This window comes from Rhea americana, unplaced genomic scaffold (assembly GCF_003343005.1).
Source record: "Rhea americana isolate MKP2758 unplaced genomic scaffold, rheAme1 scaffold_227, whole genome shotgun sequence".
NCBI lineage: Eukaryota > Metazoa > Chordata > Aves > Rheiformes > Rheidae > Rhea > Rhea americana.
Window position 1 is genome coordinate 1131254 of NW_028186343.1, and position 20501 is coordinate 1151754.

At 39.8% G+C, this 20501-nt stretch overlaps 1 protein-coding gene across 3 annotated transcripts in view; it reads right to left on the reverse strand.

Annotated features, from left to right (window-relative positions):
* CABIN1 (calcineurin binding protein 1) overlaps positions 1-20501 on the reverse strand; it is a 123173-nt gene that overhangs the window by 30841 nt on the left and 71831 nt on the right. For all 3 annotated transcript variants that reach the window (XM_085305832.1, XM_085305833.1, XM_085305831.1), the window contains 4 exons: positions 7862-8025; positions 5707-5803; positions 3860-4501; positions 2971-3045 (listed from right to left, as the gene is read on the reverse strand). In XM_085305832.1, the coding sequence (XP_085161958.1) occupies positions 2971-3045; positions 3860-4501; positions 5707-5803; positions 7862-8025 (978 nt within the window). The remainder of the gene's footprint in view (positions 1-2970; positions 3046-3859; positions 4502-5706; positions 5804-7861; positions 8026-20501) is intronic.

The window sequence follows — 20501 nt, forward strand, 5'->3', positions numbered from 1 at the left end:
AAACTTGGAGAAATAACGTCTGTAAAATGCTAATGAACAACAATTCCCTTTACTCTTCCATCCTGTCCTGTTACTGTGCTAGGACWCGCACTGTCCAAATGCACATTTTGACTAGATGCACTGTTAGATAGTTTTTAGCTCGATATTAATGACTGGGAATCCTTTACAAATCCTAAAGTCCCAGACTTTCCACATGCAGTACAGCCAGCTATAAAAAGGTTAAGAGTGCCCTTCCCTCTTACTTTTTCTCAAGCTTGAAGACAGAAGTTTCTTTGGAAGGGAGGTTGGAGGGCATTTGTAAGTGTATATATAGACCRTGCATGTCAAAAAAAGAATATAATTAAATATAAGTAAATATCTTTCTCCTTCAAGTGCTTGTCTTTATGGAGTCACTCACAATGCAGTAAAAAAAMCTGTTCTCTGCATACTTCTACTTGCTTGGAAAGAAGAACRTTTTGCAAAAATTAGTTGATTAAGTGTTCCCAAAACACGTACCACGGCATCTCAGCAATAGCTTATCATTAGGTTAAAAGTATGACTGGAGCACCGAATGGCAGATCTGCAGCTCTCGAGAAGAGATACCTTCCAGAAAAAACACTGCTGGAAGAAAGTGCCCTGCCTGCTACAGACAGTTTCTTGACAATTTCTTAACTGTTACACGAGAACCTCTTACCTATTTATACCATTTCTGCATTGAAATCACTAACTCCTGATCCCTTTCGGCTCTACATTCAAACAAACRAACGGTAAAATCTGTCTCAATTCAAAGATGAACAAGCAGCAGCAGTATTGACGGCCACATGTCTTTGGGGAAAAACACAAGGTAGCAGGTCTTTTGACAAATCAGAATTATACACCATTTCAGTAAGACATTTGAAGGTAACCACTTAACCACAAATAACAGAGTCTACCCTGAGGGCCTGAACCGCATCTACCCTGCTGGACAAGGCACCAGTAAAACAGTATTAATCAAAAGGAGAGGAGGAGAACAAGTATGCATAGATTCAAAGGAATGGCCCATGAAAAGAAAAGGCTCAAGCTGCAATAAAGGGAATGTATCTTAAATGGAAACCAAAATTCTCACCAAATCCTTCTGAATCTTTCACAGAAGGAATGGAAACATCTACTTTTCCTAAAGGTGCAGAGTAGATAGTGCTAGAGCTTTTTAGTTGAGTGGACCTATAGCCCCAATCTTCTTCAGCTATACCAGGTAGAAAAAACTGAAAGAAGGACCTGTTAACTGCATATAAGGTAGAAGGTTCATCTTGCAGTCCTTCTTCCTCTCAATCAGCATCACTAACTGCAGAGACGCAAGTGCGCTTCAATTTTGAGAACCATCGCTCATATACGCTATCACACTGAAAGAAGGACCAGACAACGTACATTTCTGGAGGTCRGGTTAAGAGAATTAAAAAGAACAGAAGCAATATTCTGGCAATAGATATCAGACTTGTCCCAGAAATTATTTGAAAGAATTATCTGAAAGTTTAAGAAATATATTTGTTTTGCARAAAAACAGAACAATTAGCTCTTAAAATTCATTTTCTGTTAAAACAATATTTAACTTGCTAACAGAGATGTTCCTCCTCAAAAGGTTATGTTTTTACACAGCAGAGAAGGATGCATCTTGCAGAAGAAAAGCCTCAACCAAATCTGAAGGATGAGGAAATATTCTGAAAGATTTTTACTGTCTCTCCATTCTACGAAAATAAGTGCCTAGGCAAGGGGAAAGATGGAAGTGATGGAAAAGCAGGCAATTCTTCCTCTCCCCTCAACCATAATACTTTGTCTGGTAACTGGCAGGCTGTGATGCAGCGTGCGGATATCTCTAGGCTAGTCATAGCTGGTATTTTATGCACTTCTACCGGGCAAGACACGTGATGGGAATATGAAGTTATAGGAGAGGAGAGTCTTGAGGGAAAGAAGACAAACCTGCAGAAAACCAGAASAAATTATTTCTGCAGCTTATAAAACAAGCTTGTCCAAAATTATTTCCAAAAGGGCTATAATTTAAATCAGTATTGAAAATGATTCAACATATTCATATAGCTCTCTGTTTCTTGGGGAGAAAATCAGAGGGAAGCTTCCTCTTTTACAAACTTAAGAATGATACAGACTACCACTTGTGAAACACCTAAAGACAACAAAAAGATTCTAATTTGGACTCYGAAAAATTTTTTCAAATATTTTAGAAAAAATGCTATTTTAATTACTTTTTTAGTGCTGGCAATCTGTAGCACATTAAGTTTTCATAGCATAAAACATACACAAAGCAGTGAGCAGTATTAAAACAGACTATTAACTGGCAGCGTAGATTTTTCTTTCAAAATGCGTTTTATTTTCTAGTTGGACTCTGCTGAGTAACTGCTTCTTTGTGTGCCAGYGGCAGAAATTATGGCCGTTGCTGCTAGAAGCCAGCAAATGCTTTGGGGCTTTCAACCCATGGTTTACTGGCAAAATGAATCACCATTAAACACGCCACTGATCCACTTGAGATTTCTTCTTGGCTTTATCTCCCACTAAGGACAGGTAAATAACCACGTCTTTCAAGTTCTATAGTTTCACAGTTTCTGCTGAAAACAACTGCAAGCTAAATGCAAAGTGAGTAACACAAATGAGTTAAATCAGTTTTCAATGATGCAAGTTGAGAGAAAGGGCATCTAGCACCTGAGGAACRCAGTGCAATGTTAGCAAAGGAAGAGTTGATGTGTTTGTTAGCCCTTATGGACTTGGAGAGAAGTAATTTTTGTAAARGCTCTCATTCAAGCCTGCCATAAACAGTAGCAGTGTCAGTAGCCTAACAAAAGTGAAGAGCTCCCTCCACAAATAAGGCCCCACTTACTCTCAGATAATAACAGCACAAGAAAGGTAGATCTTTCTAATTGCTAAAAACACTCAACTACAGACTCGRCTGCACAAACTAAGCAATAAAAGCATATTAAAACAAGCCAGGGACTTCATGGTGCTTACCTGTTTCTGTGCTGAGGCTCCCATATGCACCTGGCAAAACTTGACTGCCTGTTCAAGTGCTGCTTCTTCATCTACCTGAATCACAATTAATAAAGTCTTAATTACTTAGGTCACCTATAAATCCAAGGACATTCTGATGAAATGGGGATGTGGGGCAAGGGAGAGAAACACTACTTCTGTGCCAGAACAGGAGTGAGCTGAAGTTTTTCAGCAAAATACATTTAAAGATGCATATCTTTTCTTAATTTCAACTCCGTGCAATTGGTAGGAGAGCTCTTAATTGATTCAGTAACTTAGGACAGGGCTCTTTAGTTCAAAAACATGGAAGAGMCAACTCTTCTGCCCTCCCAGCAGTGCTCTTGCCAAGAGAGTGGCTCTTTAGGAGATACTTATCCTCCCAATTTTTCAATATAAATAAGATCAATTTTATCTTGCTTGGTTTAGTGTTTACTGTGATTCTTGGATTTAATCATGTTCCACTAACAGAGAAATCTTTTTTTTTAATTTACCACAGATACAACCAATAAATTCTACTGTAGGCATTACTCTCTGACAAAATGCAGAATAAGAGAGTTTGAAGACTCATTCTCCTGGTGTGACAACTACCACTGAACCCTACTCATAACTTGAAAAAAGTCAGAAATAAAGCCTCCTTTGCATCCTCTTTGCCAAGTCCACAAAACATTACTTTTAGAAATTAGAAGTTTTAATGAACTTCCCACAGAACATATGGTGCAGCTCTAAAAAAGTCAAAAGGAAATGTGAAGAATACTTAGCTGATAAATATCATGAAGAACAGGGCTACTTTCTGCCAGCTAACTCATACAATTTGATCCCAGAGAATCTTCTCTGAGGCCAAAGARAAATCATGACTAACAAAATACTTTACCTGTTTAATCAGCATGTACGTTTCAGACATGATCTTCTCAATTTTACCCAGGTCATAGGCCATAACTTTCTGACCTTGYTGCCATACCCGGTAAGCATCAAGTAAAAGTGTTTTCCCAGACTCCACATCCTCAAGTAATTTTCTCTTCCTGCTTGATCTCTGGACAGGCTCCTCTACAGGTATTGCCTGAACTATTCCTTTAGCTGCCTGCTGCTGCTGTTTGGAGCTGATACTTAGCTCTTCCAAAGAGAGTTCTGCAGTCCGGCTCTCTGGGGCTCTCTCCTTTGAATTCCTGCCAGACTGAAGACGGTCTGGTTCACTGCGTTTACATGAAGAATCAAATTTTTCTGTGTCATTAGAATATCCATCAAGATCCATAGGCTCAACTGAACCAGGCCTAGGGAGCTCTTTAATTTCCTTGTCATTCTTGTTCTCTTGTTCTAATACGTCCATAGCATTGGGGATCTGTCCCTGGGTCACTTCTTTTACTCCATTTTCAGTACTATGTACTACTCCATCTGACAAAACTGGCTTTTTGGGGAGGACATCCTTCCCCTCYTCAGCATTAGTTTTATTAGAGACGTCTGTTGTCATCCTTCCTGAAGCAAGGTTAGAAGACTTGGAACCTTGATCTTCTGAAACCTTAAAAAAAAAATAATAATTCTTGGCTGTTACGGAAAACAGAGAGCATTTGAGCACAACTATGAATACTGCAAATATTAACCATGAGTACCTCTACATTACTGCCTCTACTGAAGAAAATGCTTTTATTCCATGTTTGTTTATTCTTGTTTGTAGATATTAATTAATCCAAGCCACAAGTCTTAMAACTAAAATATTTTAATCAATGAAAACATCTTAGAGAATATAAAACCACAGACTGAACCAAAGCTGCAATTAYTTTTTTCCCCCTCTTTTCAATCTATACTGTGTTATCCAACTACATAGATCCCAAGGTTTCAATAGCAAGGAATTTTCTTCTATATATTGAAATCAAAACTGAGCCTGGTTTTTTTGGTAGCTGCAGATCAATCTCAAAGTAAATTTCATAATCTTCCCTTTAGTTATTCTTTCATAACTTTCTTCTTGTGATTAGATTGAGAAGTTTGCAAAACTCTGTTCTAATATTTGAATTTTGTGCCTTTATTTTGGTGACAGTCAAAAGGTAAAAAACCTCAGTACTACAACTCTTCTTTGAGAAATTGCTAATGATATAATTCTTCCACAAGGATTTATGGAAGAATTGTATTTTATACAGAGTTGCAGTGTTCTTAAAGACRTTTTCATTTAGTTTGTTAAGCCTATATTCTGTGAATTCAGAAAACCATAAGCAGCAAGTTCTTCCTTGAATGTATTTATTGAATAAGCTTCCAAGTTCCAGTTATCTGGATYTGGAAATTGATTAGCTTCTAAATGACATTTTAAAATTAAATCTTTAAATGTAATAGCAGGTATGCTGATTTCAAGGACTAGCATTTAAAAATGGCCAGGAACGCAAAACCTAGCTGTCTGTTTTGGTTCTGCAATAGGAACTTTAGTTCACTTAAGAAAAATTCCATCAGATTCCACYGGAAAATGCAGGTGTTCTCATAGCCCATGTAACTTGCCTAATTTGAAATTTAAGGGAGAGTCGAATCAAACTGATTATTAAACATTCTCAACCACTACATTTGGATTTTGTATCTCAGCAACAGAACAATGCTGTAAGAYAGCTTTCTGTGCAGCTGCCTATAAACAAACAGTAGTAGAAATAAGTAATATTAATGTAGCCCTTTAGTCTCAGGGGAGTCAAGGAACGGAGAATCTAAGCACTGAATCAATGACCACCACGCACCCTGCTGCCTTACCTGCGTCAGGTCGTTGAGCGTGTCCTCCAACACTTTCACTGTAAGCACGAAGGCTCTTTGGGCCAGCACCTGGCGATCTGCATCACGCAAGTACTTCCTGTGCCACAGGACGAGAACAGAAAAGCAGCTAAGTGCCAAAAGCTTACTGGACTTTAAAAGCAAGAACCAGCATACATTCCTGCACACACACGTGCATATATGTAAATATATASAYATAYAYAYGTGTGTGTGTATATATATACTTTTTAACAATTTTATAACAAATTAGAAGAAAACAAAACRTATAGACTCATGCATTGAAATTTAACACTTTAAACTTGACGCGTGTTTCCCTCCACTTCTCCCCTTCCCACAAACATCAAGGATGATGACATTCACAAAGTAAAAGATGGATAGCATTATCCACAATGGAAGGATGAGAAGAAGTGTTAAAAGCTCCAGAGCAAAACAGACAGCCAGAGTTGCAATTTTCTTGTATCAGGCCTTCAGGGCCTCTCAAATGCGAGCTTTCTATTCAAACTTTTTCTTGAAAAAGAATTTCAGTCACACAAAGCCATCTAGAAGTGTCAGGAGATTTTCATGTTCTAGATAAACTGTGCACATAAGATTAATGCCATCAGAAAATCCTTTTTTCATAGGTCATACCAACTGCCTTTGGATTCAGCTTTCAGAACTAAAAACATTGGTGAGTTAACATTCTTTTTTCTGTTTAGTAATATAAAAAATTAACATTACCATAAAATTTATTCACTCTAAAACTTCATGCACTTTACTAGAGCATTGTAACTCCACTGTATGGTGACACCATGATTTATTCCACTTTCAAAGAAACTATTTCCAGTCACCAACCCCGTCTAATGGAGTTTGATGGAAAACCGAATTTCTGTTTCAAAACTGCCTATTTTTAATGAGAAATAGTTAAAAATCAAGTAAATAGTTTTGAAGGGCACTACCTGGCCACAAAGTCACCAATTTTAATATAAGCATTTTCTTCCAGACACATTCCGCTCATATAGTAATCTTCTGTTTTGCCGTTCAGACAAAAGATACAAATATTTGACACATCATCAGTTCAGTAACAGCCAGCAGTTCCGCTGAAAAAAGCCCTACTTTCAAAATTAGAATTGTTACAGGCAGATGTCAGACACACCCAGAATATTTGCATTTGTAAGTTCCTGTAATGACTGCAGTTCAACATGGCTGGCATGGGCTGATCCAACATGTCAAATTACTTGTTTGTTAAATTCAGTCTAGACTTATAAATAACATAATATTTTTAGCACAACTGTGGGCCCGCCTAGGACAAAATTTAAGCCTTCTATGGTCCAGTACTTCTGATATGCTAAAAGTCAAAATATTTTTGGCTTCAAGTTTGCTGAACATGTGGTGACATATTCCCAGACATACTATGATCTACGCAAATTCGCATGCACTCACACTCAAAAATGCATGAAGAAACCTTCAATGCCTTCAACTTATTGCCATCAGTCACTCAGTTCACTTTCCTAAGCATTTGCCAGAGACTTTTCCAACATTTCCCACGCAGAAAACAACTGGAATTTTACCTCAGTTGCTTCAGTGTTTTCCTTAGATGTTTATTTTGGTCTTCCCAATGATAAGAACCTCTACATAGCCCACATTAAATAGCTTTTTTTTCCCCTTCTTCTTCTTAAATAGAGTTAATGTAATTACAATTAGGTCACCCCCAAATAGGATAAGCTTTTTAAGGAGCATCAGCTGCCAACAGCCGCAGAGCCACTGYCCGGCCAGCGAGGGATTACGAGACGCAGGGCGCCGGGGCCACGACCCGCTCCACCGGCCGCAGCTCTTACGCAAGGGGCCGGCCGAGGGGCACCGGAATTGCCGTGCTCCGCTCTCCCAGCGGATCCCTCCGCGTGAGGGAATACCTCGGCAAGGCTGGGAACCTGCTCCGACTTCCAAGGGAAACGTAGAGAAATTAGACTATTCTGGAATCATTAACTCCAAGTAACTTTTGCTATCGTTACACTGTATGTCTGAGAAAGTCTATCTAAAGACTCTTTTATTTTTTTTAAATTAAAGACACTCATTTTAGGAAAAAACAGTCATACAATCATACAATGAACAAAATATTCAAAGTTTTACAAAGCAAAGGGTTAAACAAAAGACAGCATACTTTCCCTGATCGGGGGTCCTCTGGAGCATAGACGAGACCTTCAGCAAGGTATTGTAATCCTTCAGCTGCGACAGGACATTCAGCAGCAGCAGGATGGAGCGGTTCATATGAGAGGCGAAGCTGCCTGGGCGGTCGATCTCATCCACGGGGATGCGCCAGATGCCCTGCAGAAAGAGAAGGGAGGAACCCCTGAGGCCACAGCCAGCTGGAAGGGACAGGGGACTAAAACATAGAGTTGATTTTTCAGTGTACAGAATTTGATGCTGTGATCCTTCAAGCATGGAGATCTGGATTTAAAGTCAACTGATTAATTCTTGCCAGTAGCAAAAAAACAAGAGTCTTACAGAATCCACAGCACACCTTCTAAGTGTTTCTCAGCTATTCCCAGAAAAAAAGCAAGCAAAGCCTAAATTGTTTTGTGGGTTTTCTCAAATGCACATGAACAAGACTCCCTAAGCAACTACCAAATAAAATGAGAGGTAACCTATTTTAAATTTTTCTCATCTAAAACCTGCAACTGCTGCCCAGCCACAGTAAGCTTGTATTTTCAAACAAACTGTTACTACATGTATTAGGAGCTTGGTTACTGCCTTGCTGTCATCACAGCCTTCACCCTGGGACTAACCAGCCTGATATTAAGAATCAGATTCCTCAGCAGTATCCATTTGCCCCAGTAGATCCAAATACTTGTGCATACATCTCAAGCCTCCTAATTAAATTTCTGGGACAGAGGGAACCTTTGGGGAGCGAGGCTGGAGACAGATAGAAAATATAATTTAATTTTGGTTAGTCAGCTCAGATTTTGCAACATCTAATAAGTCTACGGAGACTACTTTCAGGTGTTTAATATGGATGCTGTCAACACACTAGTGAACCATATTTGAAAACTGCAATTCAAATAATATTACGCTTGGCATACATTGGTATGCAGCTTAAACTGTTACCATTCACAAAAACCGCTGTTATATCAGTGCGACCCCTTCTATTCCTCACTTTATTCAGTTCTGGGATTTTTCCTGCAGCAGCTCTTTAAGATGAAAATCCTCAAATCATCTATACCTTTTTGTGAGGATGCAGGGCTGGGGAGAGGGGGAAAGGTCTCACAGATATGAGTACCGGACAGAAAATGAATTCCACTCTCCAAACCTGCTCAGAGAGCAAGATACATAAATATTTATTCTTTTATCTTTGCTTAAAGAGCTTGCTTTGATATTTTAGCTTTACTTTTGGCATGAGCAAAATTCTTTAAAACTTATTAGAAGGTGGAGGCAAAGAAAATGATTGCAGTAATCGCAGATGACGTGACCACAACAACAACAACCRCAGAAAAAGCAGATACGTAAATAGTCTGTCTGCAACAGTCCTCCCCCGGCTTGGCGGATCTGCTCCATAGGCTGTACAGGAACTTGGGAAAAACCAACAACAAAAAACCCCACACAAACATGAGCGCTTTCAAAAAGGAAGCAACAGCTTTAGCTAGATAGAGCGTACACACTGCTCTGCAGACTTTTCTTACTCCTGCTTCTCCTCTTGTTCTCTGTTTTCACTCCTCCCCAGTGATAACGGAGATTTCCATTTTTCCTGAACCCTGAAGCTTTCTTTCAAATTTATTTGTAGTTTCCTTTTTCCAGGAAGTATCTAAAACTGTAACATGACTGACCCCTGAGACACAACAGTTCCTTCCTTCTGTCCCCAGCTGCCAACATCCACAAGCACCAGCCCTGGCTCGGTGGGAACGGTTCTGCCTGCTCAAGCAGCTCCTCAGCTCCCAGGCGCTCCCAGACCTTGTGGGTCACAGCGGTGTAAAGCCATGTGCCAAGCAGCAGGGCCTTCGCCCACCCAGCATTTACACGGAGGGGCTTTTCCGGCCCCCAGGCCTTGCAGTAATGGTATTTTCAAGCTACATATGCTTGCTACATCGGGTATTTTTTGCTTCATCCAAGCATAGGTAAACCAGTTTCCTCCAAATCCTGAAACAACTGAACGCACCACAACAGCACCRTATCTCAGTAAGCCTCCTGGCTGCTTTAACTATACTAAACAATTTACGGTCACTGTAGGGATGGCAGACAGCCAATGCGTAGGCTCCTGGTCTTTCTCAGCATTATCTCAGCCTTTATTTGAGCTAGGAAAACCACTCGGAGCAAGCCTTAGGACGCTGCTGCTGCAATCAGCTGAAAATGATTTTGCAGCTCCTTCTCACATGTCCCATGCATGCATTTTAGAAACCTCACCAGACACCAAATACAAGTCACATTCGTTGCTGAGAGATTTAGAGGTCTCCAAGCCCCTTCCCCTTTCTTTTTTTTAATGTGAGTGAGAAAACAAAGAGAAAATTCTATGAACTATAACAGATTCAGTCCAAAGAAAACTTTCAGAAAGGACTAATTCCACGTGAAGAAAGGTTGAACTCTTCAGACTCTGCACATTAACTTAGCATGATTCACATTATTTCATTTGTGCSAAAAAACAAGAGCCATGACTATATCAAGCAAAACACCCTCGCTGTAATTCACTAACATTTTGTGTGCATTTATTATGTAATTTAGCAATACAGAGGACGTGGATTCTTACTGTTAAATGAGAACTTCYCAAACAGTGGGACATCTCCCACCCATGCTATGCCAGGAATCGCAGTACGTGTAATAAAACCATATGTAATGACAGAACATGCTAACTGGGATGAGAAGGCTGAGCAAGCATTGATGTTCATCAGATAATTTGGGGAATTCTTCCACACAGAGGCACATTAGAGGCTTTTAAATTTACTCTAATCTTTCAATTATTAAAGAAAGACTGATTTTAAAAAGAAAGACATCAACTTTTCATTTGTTGACTTGCCATTTTTCAAACACAAAACAGCAATAAATCAGACTACTTTCCTATGTTACACACCTGCCATTTCACATGCAGCCCCCAGGCCAAAAGCACAAAGAAATCTACTGCTAGGAATCATCACAATCTTCATTCCACCCCCTGCAATTTTATTAAGTAATATGTAAAACAACGGATGTTAAAACGAGTTTATCAGAATCTATTCCACRAGTGAATTTTTAAATTTTACAATTAGAATTTGAGTCAGAGACTGAAGAAACGGTTTAATCTAGACCTTTTCCAAAGAGARGTTTCAGTCATCGAGTACAAATTTTTCCTTACCAACTTGAATATGACCTGCAGGAAGAACGCTTCTGAATGTGGACCACACAGCACAGTGTTTTTTTTGACTACCTACCATTCAGCTTTTAAAACAAATCCTAACAAACAGATACAAATGCTAATAAGCTGGCAATGAACCTGCGGAGCAGACTGGAGAAAAAGTTACTCAGTTTGGCTAGCATTAAATTTTCTGTACCATCATTTGAAAATTCAGATGCGTTAGCAAAGCATCTCCCTTGAAAGCACGCGCGTGCAGGAGCCCAGATCCTGTGACAGCTGAGGGAACACGGCTCCTTTGGAAGGGTTTTATTACCGATAGTCACCACTCGGGCCACTTGGCAAGAGATCTCCGGCTGCCAGCACGGAGTGGAGCCGATGGCTGAGGCCAGACGCAGTGCAGCTCCTGCTTGCTGACCACCCTTCTCCCAGCTGAAGGGTTCTCCTCCCTCCAGCGACAGCCAGCAAAGCTGTTTACATGAAACCAGGGGAAGGAGTGAGATGCTTCCAACAACTCTTAAAATGCCTCTCAAGCTCCAAAACATCAAGATGCTCTCCATGCCTTCTTGGCTAAACAAACATTACGCAAAAACTGTTGGGGGAAGAGGAGGGAAGTGAGCTTGATATGCACTGTAAGACAAAAATAAATCTGAGACTAAGTGCAAATCTGGTGAAATACAATACTGAATTTTAAATAAAATATAAAACTGAATAATGAACTCAGTATACTACACTATATACACAGTATACCACTTCCTGGTGACAYCTAATTTAGTTTATCAGCCTGAAACTGCTGTATGATTTCCACTGGCAGAAGCATTCAAGACTTGCAGAGGAGGGCCAGGAGAAGGGGACCACGCCGCACTGCTTTTTGTAAGCATGAGCTAGAGCAATAGTGGTGGATACTTTCTAGTTCAGTCACTCAAAATAGAAAGGAAGGAAGTGCTTGTTAATCCTCCATGCTGCTTACTTCAGTACTGTAAGGGAGGGGATTCCCTGGGGTTTAGGAAAGCCTCCCAGAAGAAGAGAAGCTGACAATTCTCAACAAAATCTCAACCTCTCCAGCGAGGTCTCCCTGTTGACACTGCACAGTTTTAGAGTAAGCCATTTCCTATGCTGAGATCAAATTTTACTTTCTCAGTGTTACATGATTTCTGTTCTTAATATGGAGCAATACCAGGCACCTCAGATGATCTGATTCACATATAAAAAAGCAAACACATAAAACAACTGTTACTACCAGCAGAGTACCTCAAATCACTTAGGAGTTGACTCCCAGTTTTGTGTTTTCTTTTTTCTCTCTTTTGCAAAGTTGAAAAGTTTGCAACTTTTGCAAAGTTGTCCAAAGTGCAAATTGCACCAAGTACCATGAACACAATTACTGGTGCCTTAAACGATCAAAGGCAAACGCAAATACTTTCAGCCAAAATTTGTCAGCCTGAATAATGTCCTAATAAGAGGGGCCTTTAGTAAAAAGCAATCTGATTACAAAATTATTTGAAGATCATTATAACATATGACAAAACTAACAAATCAGAATAAAGCAGCATAGAGAAGCCCCTGATTAATAGCATAGCAACATCTAATACACTACACAATATTTTAAAATCAGAAGTTGAACCAAGCACAATTACGTAAACTCTGGAAAGCTCACACTTTACTAACTTATTTTTTTAAGTCTGTTCTAACACAGAGTTTATCCAACTTTCTGAACTTACTGCATTAGCTTTCCTCATGTCATCTCTTCCCAGATCTGTAGCTGAAAATGAGATCTTGGATTAGGGGCCTGAACAGTAAAAGAATGTCTAGTCTTAACCTCTTGCATCTCCTCTTCTTGTTTCACTCTGTCACCAATTTCGGCTTTTCTTACAAGCATCATTTCTTTTTCCTTTACTATATACATGTTTTTTCTGTACACAGTTCTACTGTTTTTAGTTCTTCATTTCATCTATATGTCCATTTAGCTATACAGTGGGACACCACCTCTGTAAACAGGAAATCAGGTTGGTATGAAAACATTACGAAAAATGAAAGCAGCTATATTCAGAATATTAAAATTATTAGCTAAAGGGACTGATACCATCAGAAAGAAAAAAGGCAGTTCCTGTTTCTCTGGGTAAATTCAAGAGCCAAATTCAGGAAAATTGTACAAACCCTTTCAGAGCATTAGCCAGCATTCTTGCTTGTTTGCATTTAGTCATAGAATCACAGAATATAGGTTGGAAGGGACCTCTGGAGATCATCTAGTCCAACCCTCAGCGTAGCCCATATGGGGACTGAACCCGTGACCTTGGCATTAGCAGCACCACGCTCTAACCAACTGAGCTAAACCTGTCTTGTTCACATTGGACAATGAGAGAATATCAAAAATACATGATAATAAGAAAAAAAGACATTTTATCTGCCTGAGAAAGAAAAGAACAATGAGGCAAAGCTGCCTCATTGAAGTCAGAGCAGAACAAGATTACAATTTCTAGCCTACATGGTAAATACTGTCCTTTTTCTTTCTTTTTTTCTTTTTTACTTTTTTAATAAACACTTGATGTGAATAAGCAGAATGTATGTTTTCTGGAAGAACTGCTTAATTCTGTAGCACTATTTTTGCAAGAGAGCAGCATGAAAAGTGGTGACAAATGAAAACGCTTCACATGCTCCAAGTATCATCTGCTGATGGAGAAACAAAATGAACAAATTTCACTTCTAATTTCTCACTTCAAAATACAGCTTATTCTCAGAATCTTAAAGTTTTTCAGTTTCTGGAACAACTATTTTACAGTTGACATGACATTAAACTGGTTTTAACCCCACAAAACGAACACTCAAGCCATATCTACTTGGAGAGACTATTATGCTTGAGTATGAGTCAGGGCCATACAAATACAAGGCAGGGAAGGGGAGTCATTTCCTTGCTGAATAAGCAATTATCTAAAACCAGAAATGCCTTGTTAAGATGATGATGAGTTACAAGTTCAGGTGGAATTAGTGAAACAGAAACCAAAGTCTACAGACAGCCTTTGCAAAACATTGGGTTTGGCCATTTGCCAAGCAGAATCTAGAGGCTTTCGTTCGCTCAGTCAGGAGGCTTGAAGAGTTTTTACTTAAATGTTTCCTATGTACCGTCTGAAGCATGCGTGATGCATCAGCGACCGGCTAATGAAGACTGCTTCCTGCACTACTTGCCAGGTTAACGCTGCCAATGCACGTGGAAGAGCTCTTCCCTGAGCACTCCAAGGAAGAATCTCTGGATTCCTGCTCTTTTAGCCCTCCCATTCTCTGCTCTGMAAGTCAGGGATGCTAAAAAGAAGATGGTTTTGAAAATATAGCTATGGAACACTGATTTTTTTTCTTCTTCCTGTCATCTACCTTAAAAAAGGTTCCCTTTTGGACAGCTGGGTARCTCCTCAAGCTGGAAGGTCATTTACTGATAAAAGATTTTGGGGCAAAATGCTTGTGTATATTTACTGCCTTTTCTTCAGCTTTGCTCCAGAAGTTGCCTTCTTTTACCAGCTGTAATTTGGGAGAGGGATAAATTAGGAAAGTACTGAAATAAGCAGCAGTAAGTATCATACACTGTGTCCTGCAGCCAATCCAGGGTTTCCAAAGGAGATAAAGAGGCTTGCCAAATGAAGTGCAGAAAGTAGAACTTATCTTAAGATTTAGTCAGGTACTTCTCTCTATTCAAAAGAAAACACTGAGAAGGGTGATGGGTCACCCGTGTTGGAACTTCAGATTCTGCCTTCGTTACTTCAACATCTCTTTGGGGGTACATCTTGGATTATATCCTGTCTCTRCCTTAAAGACTGGGGGTTTTTCTGATGCTTTTTTTTTGGCCTAGAGCACAGAAATCCAAGGACCACAGGATGTTTCTAGATCTCCTAATGAACAAATAGTGTGATGTAGAAACCTAACGGAAGAATATGAAACCCTTGATAAGAAAACTCTTTACTGTGATTTTATACTTCCTTAGACATTTTCAGGGGCCAGAAGCAGGAAGTTCTCCTCACCACCAAAATAAGTGATTAGCAGAGCACATCTAGAAAGTGGCAGGAGTTTCTGGTTTTGCCTAACATCCAGCCTTTCACCGTTTTAAGAGGATTTTTCTGCTTAACCTTTCCTGAGTATCTGCTACTAGCAGAGTGCCTGGCATCAAAGATAGTGAAACAAGCTTGGTACAGTCTGTCCACTTCTTCAGAAGTGGGTAGGTTGCTGCAGTAGTCCCCTGCAGACATTAGCATGTGGGATTCATTTAATCTAACTTCAGATGTTTACGATATAGACATATAGATTTGATGAAGTCACCCGAAAACCCTTTACAGAGAGAAAAAGGCATCTGGGTGATGTGGCTTACCTGAGCCTGGATCTACCTCCAGGACCACATGAGCTACTCCCTAAAAATGTCCCTTTCTCTTGAACGTACAGGATTTTTAGATGGCTAAGTCATATAAGATAAAGAACGTTAGGGGAGTTATCTCCCATCCAGCAAGTCTACGAGAGGTTCTGGTCTCTATCAGTACGCAAGCTGAGGTCAAGCCCTATTCGTTCTTGTTCCTGAAGCAGGTACTATAGAACCRGACAGAAAATTGGGACTGGTAGGCTGCAACTAAGATCAGTCATATAAACTGATCCCACAGCTGTCTGTTAAAAGCTGACACAAGGTCAGGAAGGGCCAGCAATTCCACAGATCCATACGGAGGGAAATGGCAAGTTTCAGGATCATGAGCTTTTCACCTAGACCCCTATGCTTCTGTCACTAGACTCACTGGCCCCAGAGATCACAAATTATACACCTAATAGTATATACACACTTTAACCTGTATTAGATTCTAAGTTTTGAGAGGGAGGGTTGTATCTCAAAAAATCACTTCAGAATATGACTATTAACTTTCCCTACCTACGGTAACACTCAAAAACAATAAACCTAGTACACCATAATTCTAACACTATTCTGACAACATTCCTGCCTTAAACAAATACAAGAGTAGTACAGCATAATGAAGTCCAGGTATGAAGAGTAAGAACACAGATTAGAAGCACAGAAGTTCAATTTAGCTACTGAACCCCAAGCCAGAAGAGTTAAAGTCTGGAGACAGGTCTCAAATGTCTCACTCTTCAAAAGGTAGATTTCCCACCCTCTACCTCTCTGGGAATAACAACAGGACAATGCATAAATGTGAAAGAAAGGAAAACACAGGACAGATGTTCAAAAGGATGTGGAGACTGATGCAATCTATGGAATGTCCAACTGGGCCAAGTGAAARGCAGCTGTTACAGGGAAAAAGATAYAGATTTTTTACAAAAATGYCAGCTAACTTTCAAGCTYGATGGATGAGTACAGCAAAGGAAAAATKTTATATTTTAGACAYCTTTAGATACTCCTAAGGTAGGTGAGTATCTCCAGTTTACAGCCATTCACTGCCATCACCTAGTGCACACGATGCTACAAACAGTGGGAGGATATGAACTTTACAATATTAAGAGCTACGCTAATAGACTCAACACTTTTCACTGTTTTTGTAGACCTGAAGGATTTTCACGGGATTTGAAGGAATAGATATTACAGAATCATACTTATGCACATATGCACCTTCTAGACAAAACAGCTATTGATTATCCAATACGCAGAATGTAGGAGACGATCACTTCAATAGTGAGAAAATCTCCACATACAGCTCCACAACTCAACTGAGTCTGAGTATTTTAAACTAGGTCATCAGAGTGCTAAGAAGTTCTTTTACCAAAACATTCAAGTTTTATGTCAACAAAAGCGTTCTTCATTCCCGGATCCCTTTCTTCTGAGCAAACAAAATGCTCAGCTGCATACTCCTGCCCCCCAGCTGACAYGCAGAATCATTGTACTGACAGTATTCTTCATGTCTCCCAGTTTTTGGAATCTCTTCTGCATAACAACAAGCACACTAAAATATCAATATCCGAGCACTTGAAAAATATTTCAGCATATTCATACAATGCTCAAAAAGTAGCATCATCTATCTGTATGTTTCACAAATATATCACCAGCTCAGACTCAAAATTTCAGAAAATACCAAAAATAAGAGGATCAGTACCTGAACACTTCAGAGGAAAACCTAAGCATTTTAGAAAATGACACTAACCAAGCACCTGATGTTCATTCTTGTGAGCACCAAGCCAACAGGACACATTGCATTAGGAGAACCTTTTGAAGGAGATCTTTGAGTATGAAAGAACAGAAATCAAAAGGTTCAGTGAACACTTGAAAGTTGTTTCCATGGCAGTTTTTGAAGAGACAACCCTCCAAAGTAATACCACATGGCAGCTCATAAAATACAATCAGCCTACTACAGAAGAGGCTTTAGCTTAATTTCATCTTGACTAATATRTCATAAGGAAAATGTTTCTAGGTATTTTTATCTTTTGGCTAAGWTACATTATTAAGACACAAGCTTCTCCTACCTCAAAGCCCTGAGAACGATCATGCAGCCATGGTGACATCTAACTTTGGGGAACCACATGAGGACTTTACTGAAGAGAAATGTACTCTCTTTTGTAATCTGTCAGACCCAGTTTCTCTTGACTGACCCTGTAAGYATGAAAAAGCAGGCTCTTTCCACTTCTCAAGATGCTTTGAGGTAAATACAGCATGAAAACAAACAGATCTAGTCTATGGTACGTACTGCAATTTGCTCAGAAAATAGTCATGTTGTAATTACAAGGTGACAAGCCAATRTAAAGCTGTAATGATTACCTCTGTTTATGCATTAGCAACATTACACAAAATCTGCATTAGAGATCTTACGATAGAAGACTCACGTTTAGTAGTTTATGAGCCCCAACTTTCACAATATATATAGATGAGATTTTTGTAGCTTGCTTAGGAACAAGTCAAGATCATGAAGGAAGMTAATAATTTTCACTGAATACATCATGAAGTGATTTAGCAAAAACCAAGATAACTACCTAACTGGATGAGGAAAAATCAATATTCAGTATCTTGAATATCAATACATACCACTAACCAGGAGGAAATGTAAAATGTCACATAAATCAGGAATTACACTAAAAAATTGTACTCAAAGGTTCACTATTACAGACATCAACTCTAAAAGGCTTTCTCGAAACCGTCCAGAACCGCATGTTCCATTACTGGCTGGCATCTGTACAYGTTCATGAAAACTTGTAACGTAGAGAAATACTTGCAACTTTCATCACTATTGAGATGAACAAAAGCAMAGGACAGTTGAAATGAAAAAAAATTTAAATTCCATCAGTATTTTGACAGAAGTAAAACGACAGCAGGAGCTAGCAGAAAAGACGTAATCTTGAATCAGAATCCTGTAAAGTCTGCTTAGCATTTTCCATTTCATTTCTTTAATGCTGGTTTTATAAAGATACACATCTGCAAATGCATGAATTAGTTCATATTTGAAGGTTACACTTCTGAGTTTTCACAGTGGCGTGAGAATGACAGAAGCACACATCCTGGACTTCAAATTGTTCCTGAGCTGAAGCTGATGAGGAAACAGCTTATTTAAAATTAAAAAAAAAAAAAAAAAAGATACAAACACTCCCATAATAATGATTAGGAATAAGAAAGAGTGCTTAAAAAAAAGGAGGGGGGGGAGTCAAGTCTCAGAGAAAACAAAAACCTCTCAAACAGTTAACAGTCTACACGAGTTTGCACGTTCCATCCTCGCCAAATTAGATCTTCAGGTAAAGTTATTAGGACCTGACAGATAACGAAATAAGTTCTCTCTTTTCCCCACACTACAGAAGCATCTATAGAACAGTTCCCTTCTCTGCCCAGCAAGTGGAGGCTCTGAACGACTGAACGACAGCCCTGACTGCTATAAAAGGCAAAAAAATCTCTTACTGCTCTGCACCCCATCGCTAACCTCAGAATATCTTTTCTTCTCCAAATTTCATAGAAAAATCCTCATAACAAAGGGGAATTTCATTAATCCTGCTTTTCAATTATTTTACCTTTCTTTTTTTAGGCTAACACCTAATGTTGTCTTTCTTTCAGAGACTTCCAGGGATTCCTCAGCAATATGAGGTTAAAAAGAATGTGCTTTATCCAGTTTTAAAGACTTAGGGAGTATTTTCAATTCCAATAAACCTTTAGACCGCAGTCTGTCTAGCACCCCAGCTAAAGCTGACTGATCTTTGATAACACCAGAGAAGCTATACATAAATTTCCCTATTTACAATAATGCAAATCACAGTACACACAGGAGAGCTTCAATATTCAACCAGCAGCAATATTACAGCAGCTTCATCTGGCACAAGGCATGGCAGTGACTCAGATAACTAGGCAGAAGAGAAGGCGCAGGCTGCTGGTGTTTGATTTCAGGGACATTAAGGATAGGAATTATTTGTTTGAGAACAACACGAATAATTACTGGAGGGAGGGGGAGTGAAGAAGGCCTCAACACGCAGAGTACTTCAGACTCTGACAAGGATGCTAAAGCACCCAAAAGTCATATTATTGAGAACAGTTAGAATAATATCTGGGTATTCAAGATGTCAACCTGAATATGCTCCAATACAAAAGACACATCTTGCAGCCTGCAGGGTAACAGAAACTCTACAGCATATGCTTTAACTCCTAGAGCTCCTAGATCTGCTTCGTGCAAAATACCCACAGCACATGCAAAAATCTGCCCTTGTGCAAATAAACACACGCTGCAGTAAATTATATTAAAAAAAAAAAAAAAACAGAAACAAGAAGCTGCCACAGCCAGCGCCGCAAACAGCATGTGGCACTCGCTTCATGCACACCAAAATTTACTGCAATTAAGACATATGTTCTAAAATTATAAACATGTGACCAGACAAAGCTGACTGGTTTTAACAAACTGCTAATTAAATTGGAATCCTCTTATCTGCTCTCTCTTTAGCTGAATGAAGCAGCGACTGCTACAGTATAGTAGCTCATGCAAAATAGATACTGAACAACAGGCTTCTCCGTTAGGTCACTGCTAAGAAGGGGAATCTCCAGCGTGAGCCTGGCTGTCGTAGTCAAAACAGCCGAGTGCACACTAGAGATCACAGCTGGGCTGCTCCGCGCCAGACATGATTTTTACAGATCTACCATCTCCCTTTTTTCTTTTTTTTTTCTTTTTTTCTTCTAGTCATGAAAGTCGCCTGGACTAAGCTTTAGGGCTGAACTGAAAACAAGGGTGCTAAATAATTCATCCCCCTCGGGGGGGAGGGAGGCGGAGGAAGGAGACCGAGAAACCCCAAACGATACCGGCAGAACGCTACAGAAATGCCTCGCCCCGCCGTCCCCCCTTCCAAACTTCTCTCGACTCCTCCATTTCCCATTTCCCTCGGGCTCTTCCCCCGTGCAGCAAAGCAGGTCCAGCAGAGCCGCTGCGGGAGCGCGCACGAACCGTGCTCTAAGTGTTCCCCAGCCGCGACCACAAAAGCCAGCGGAGCCCGCGCCGCCCCCGCGCCCCGCGGCCGCCCCGCGCAGCGGGGGCGGAGGACAGCGCGGCCCAGAGGCGCC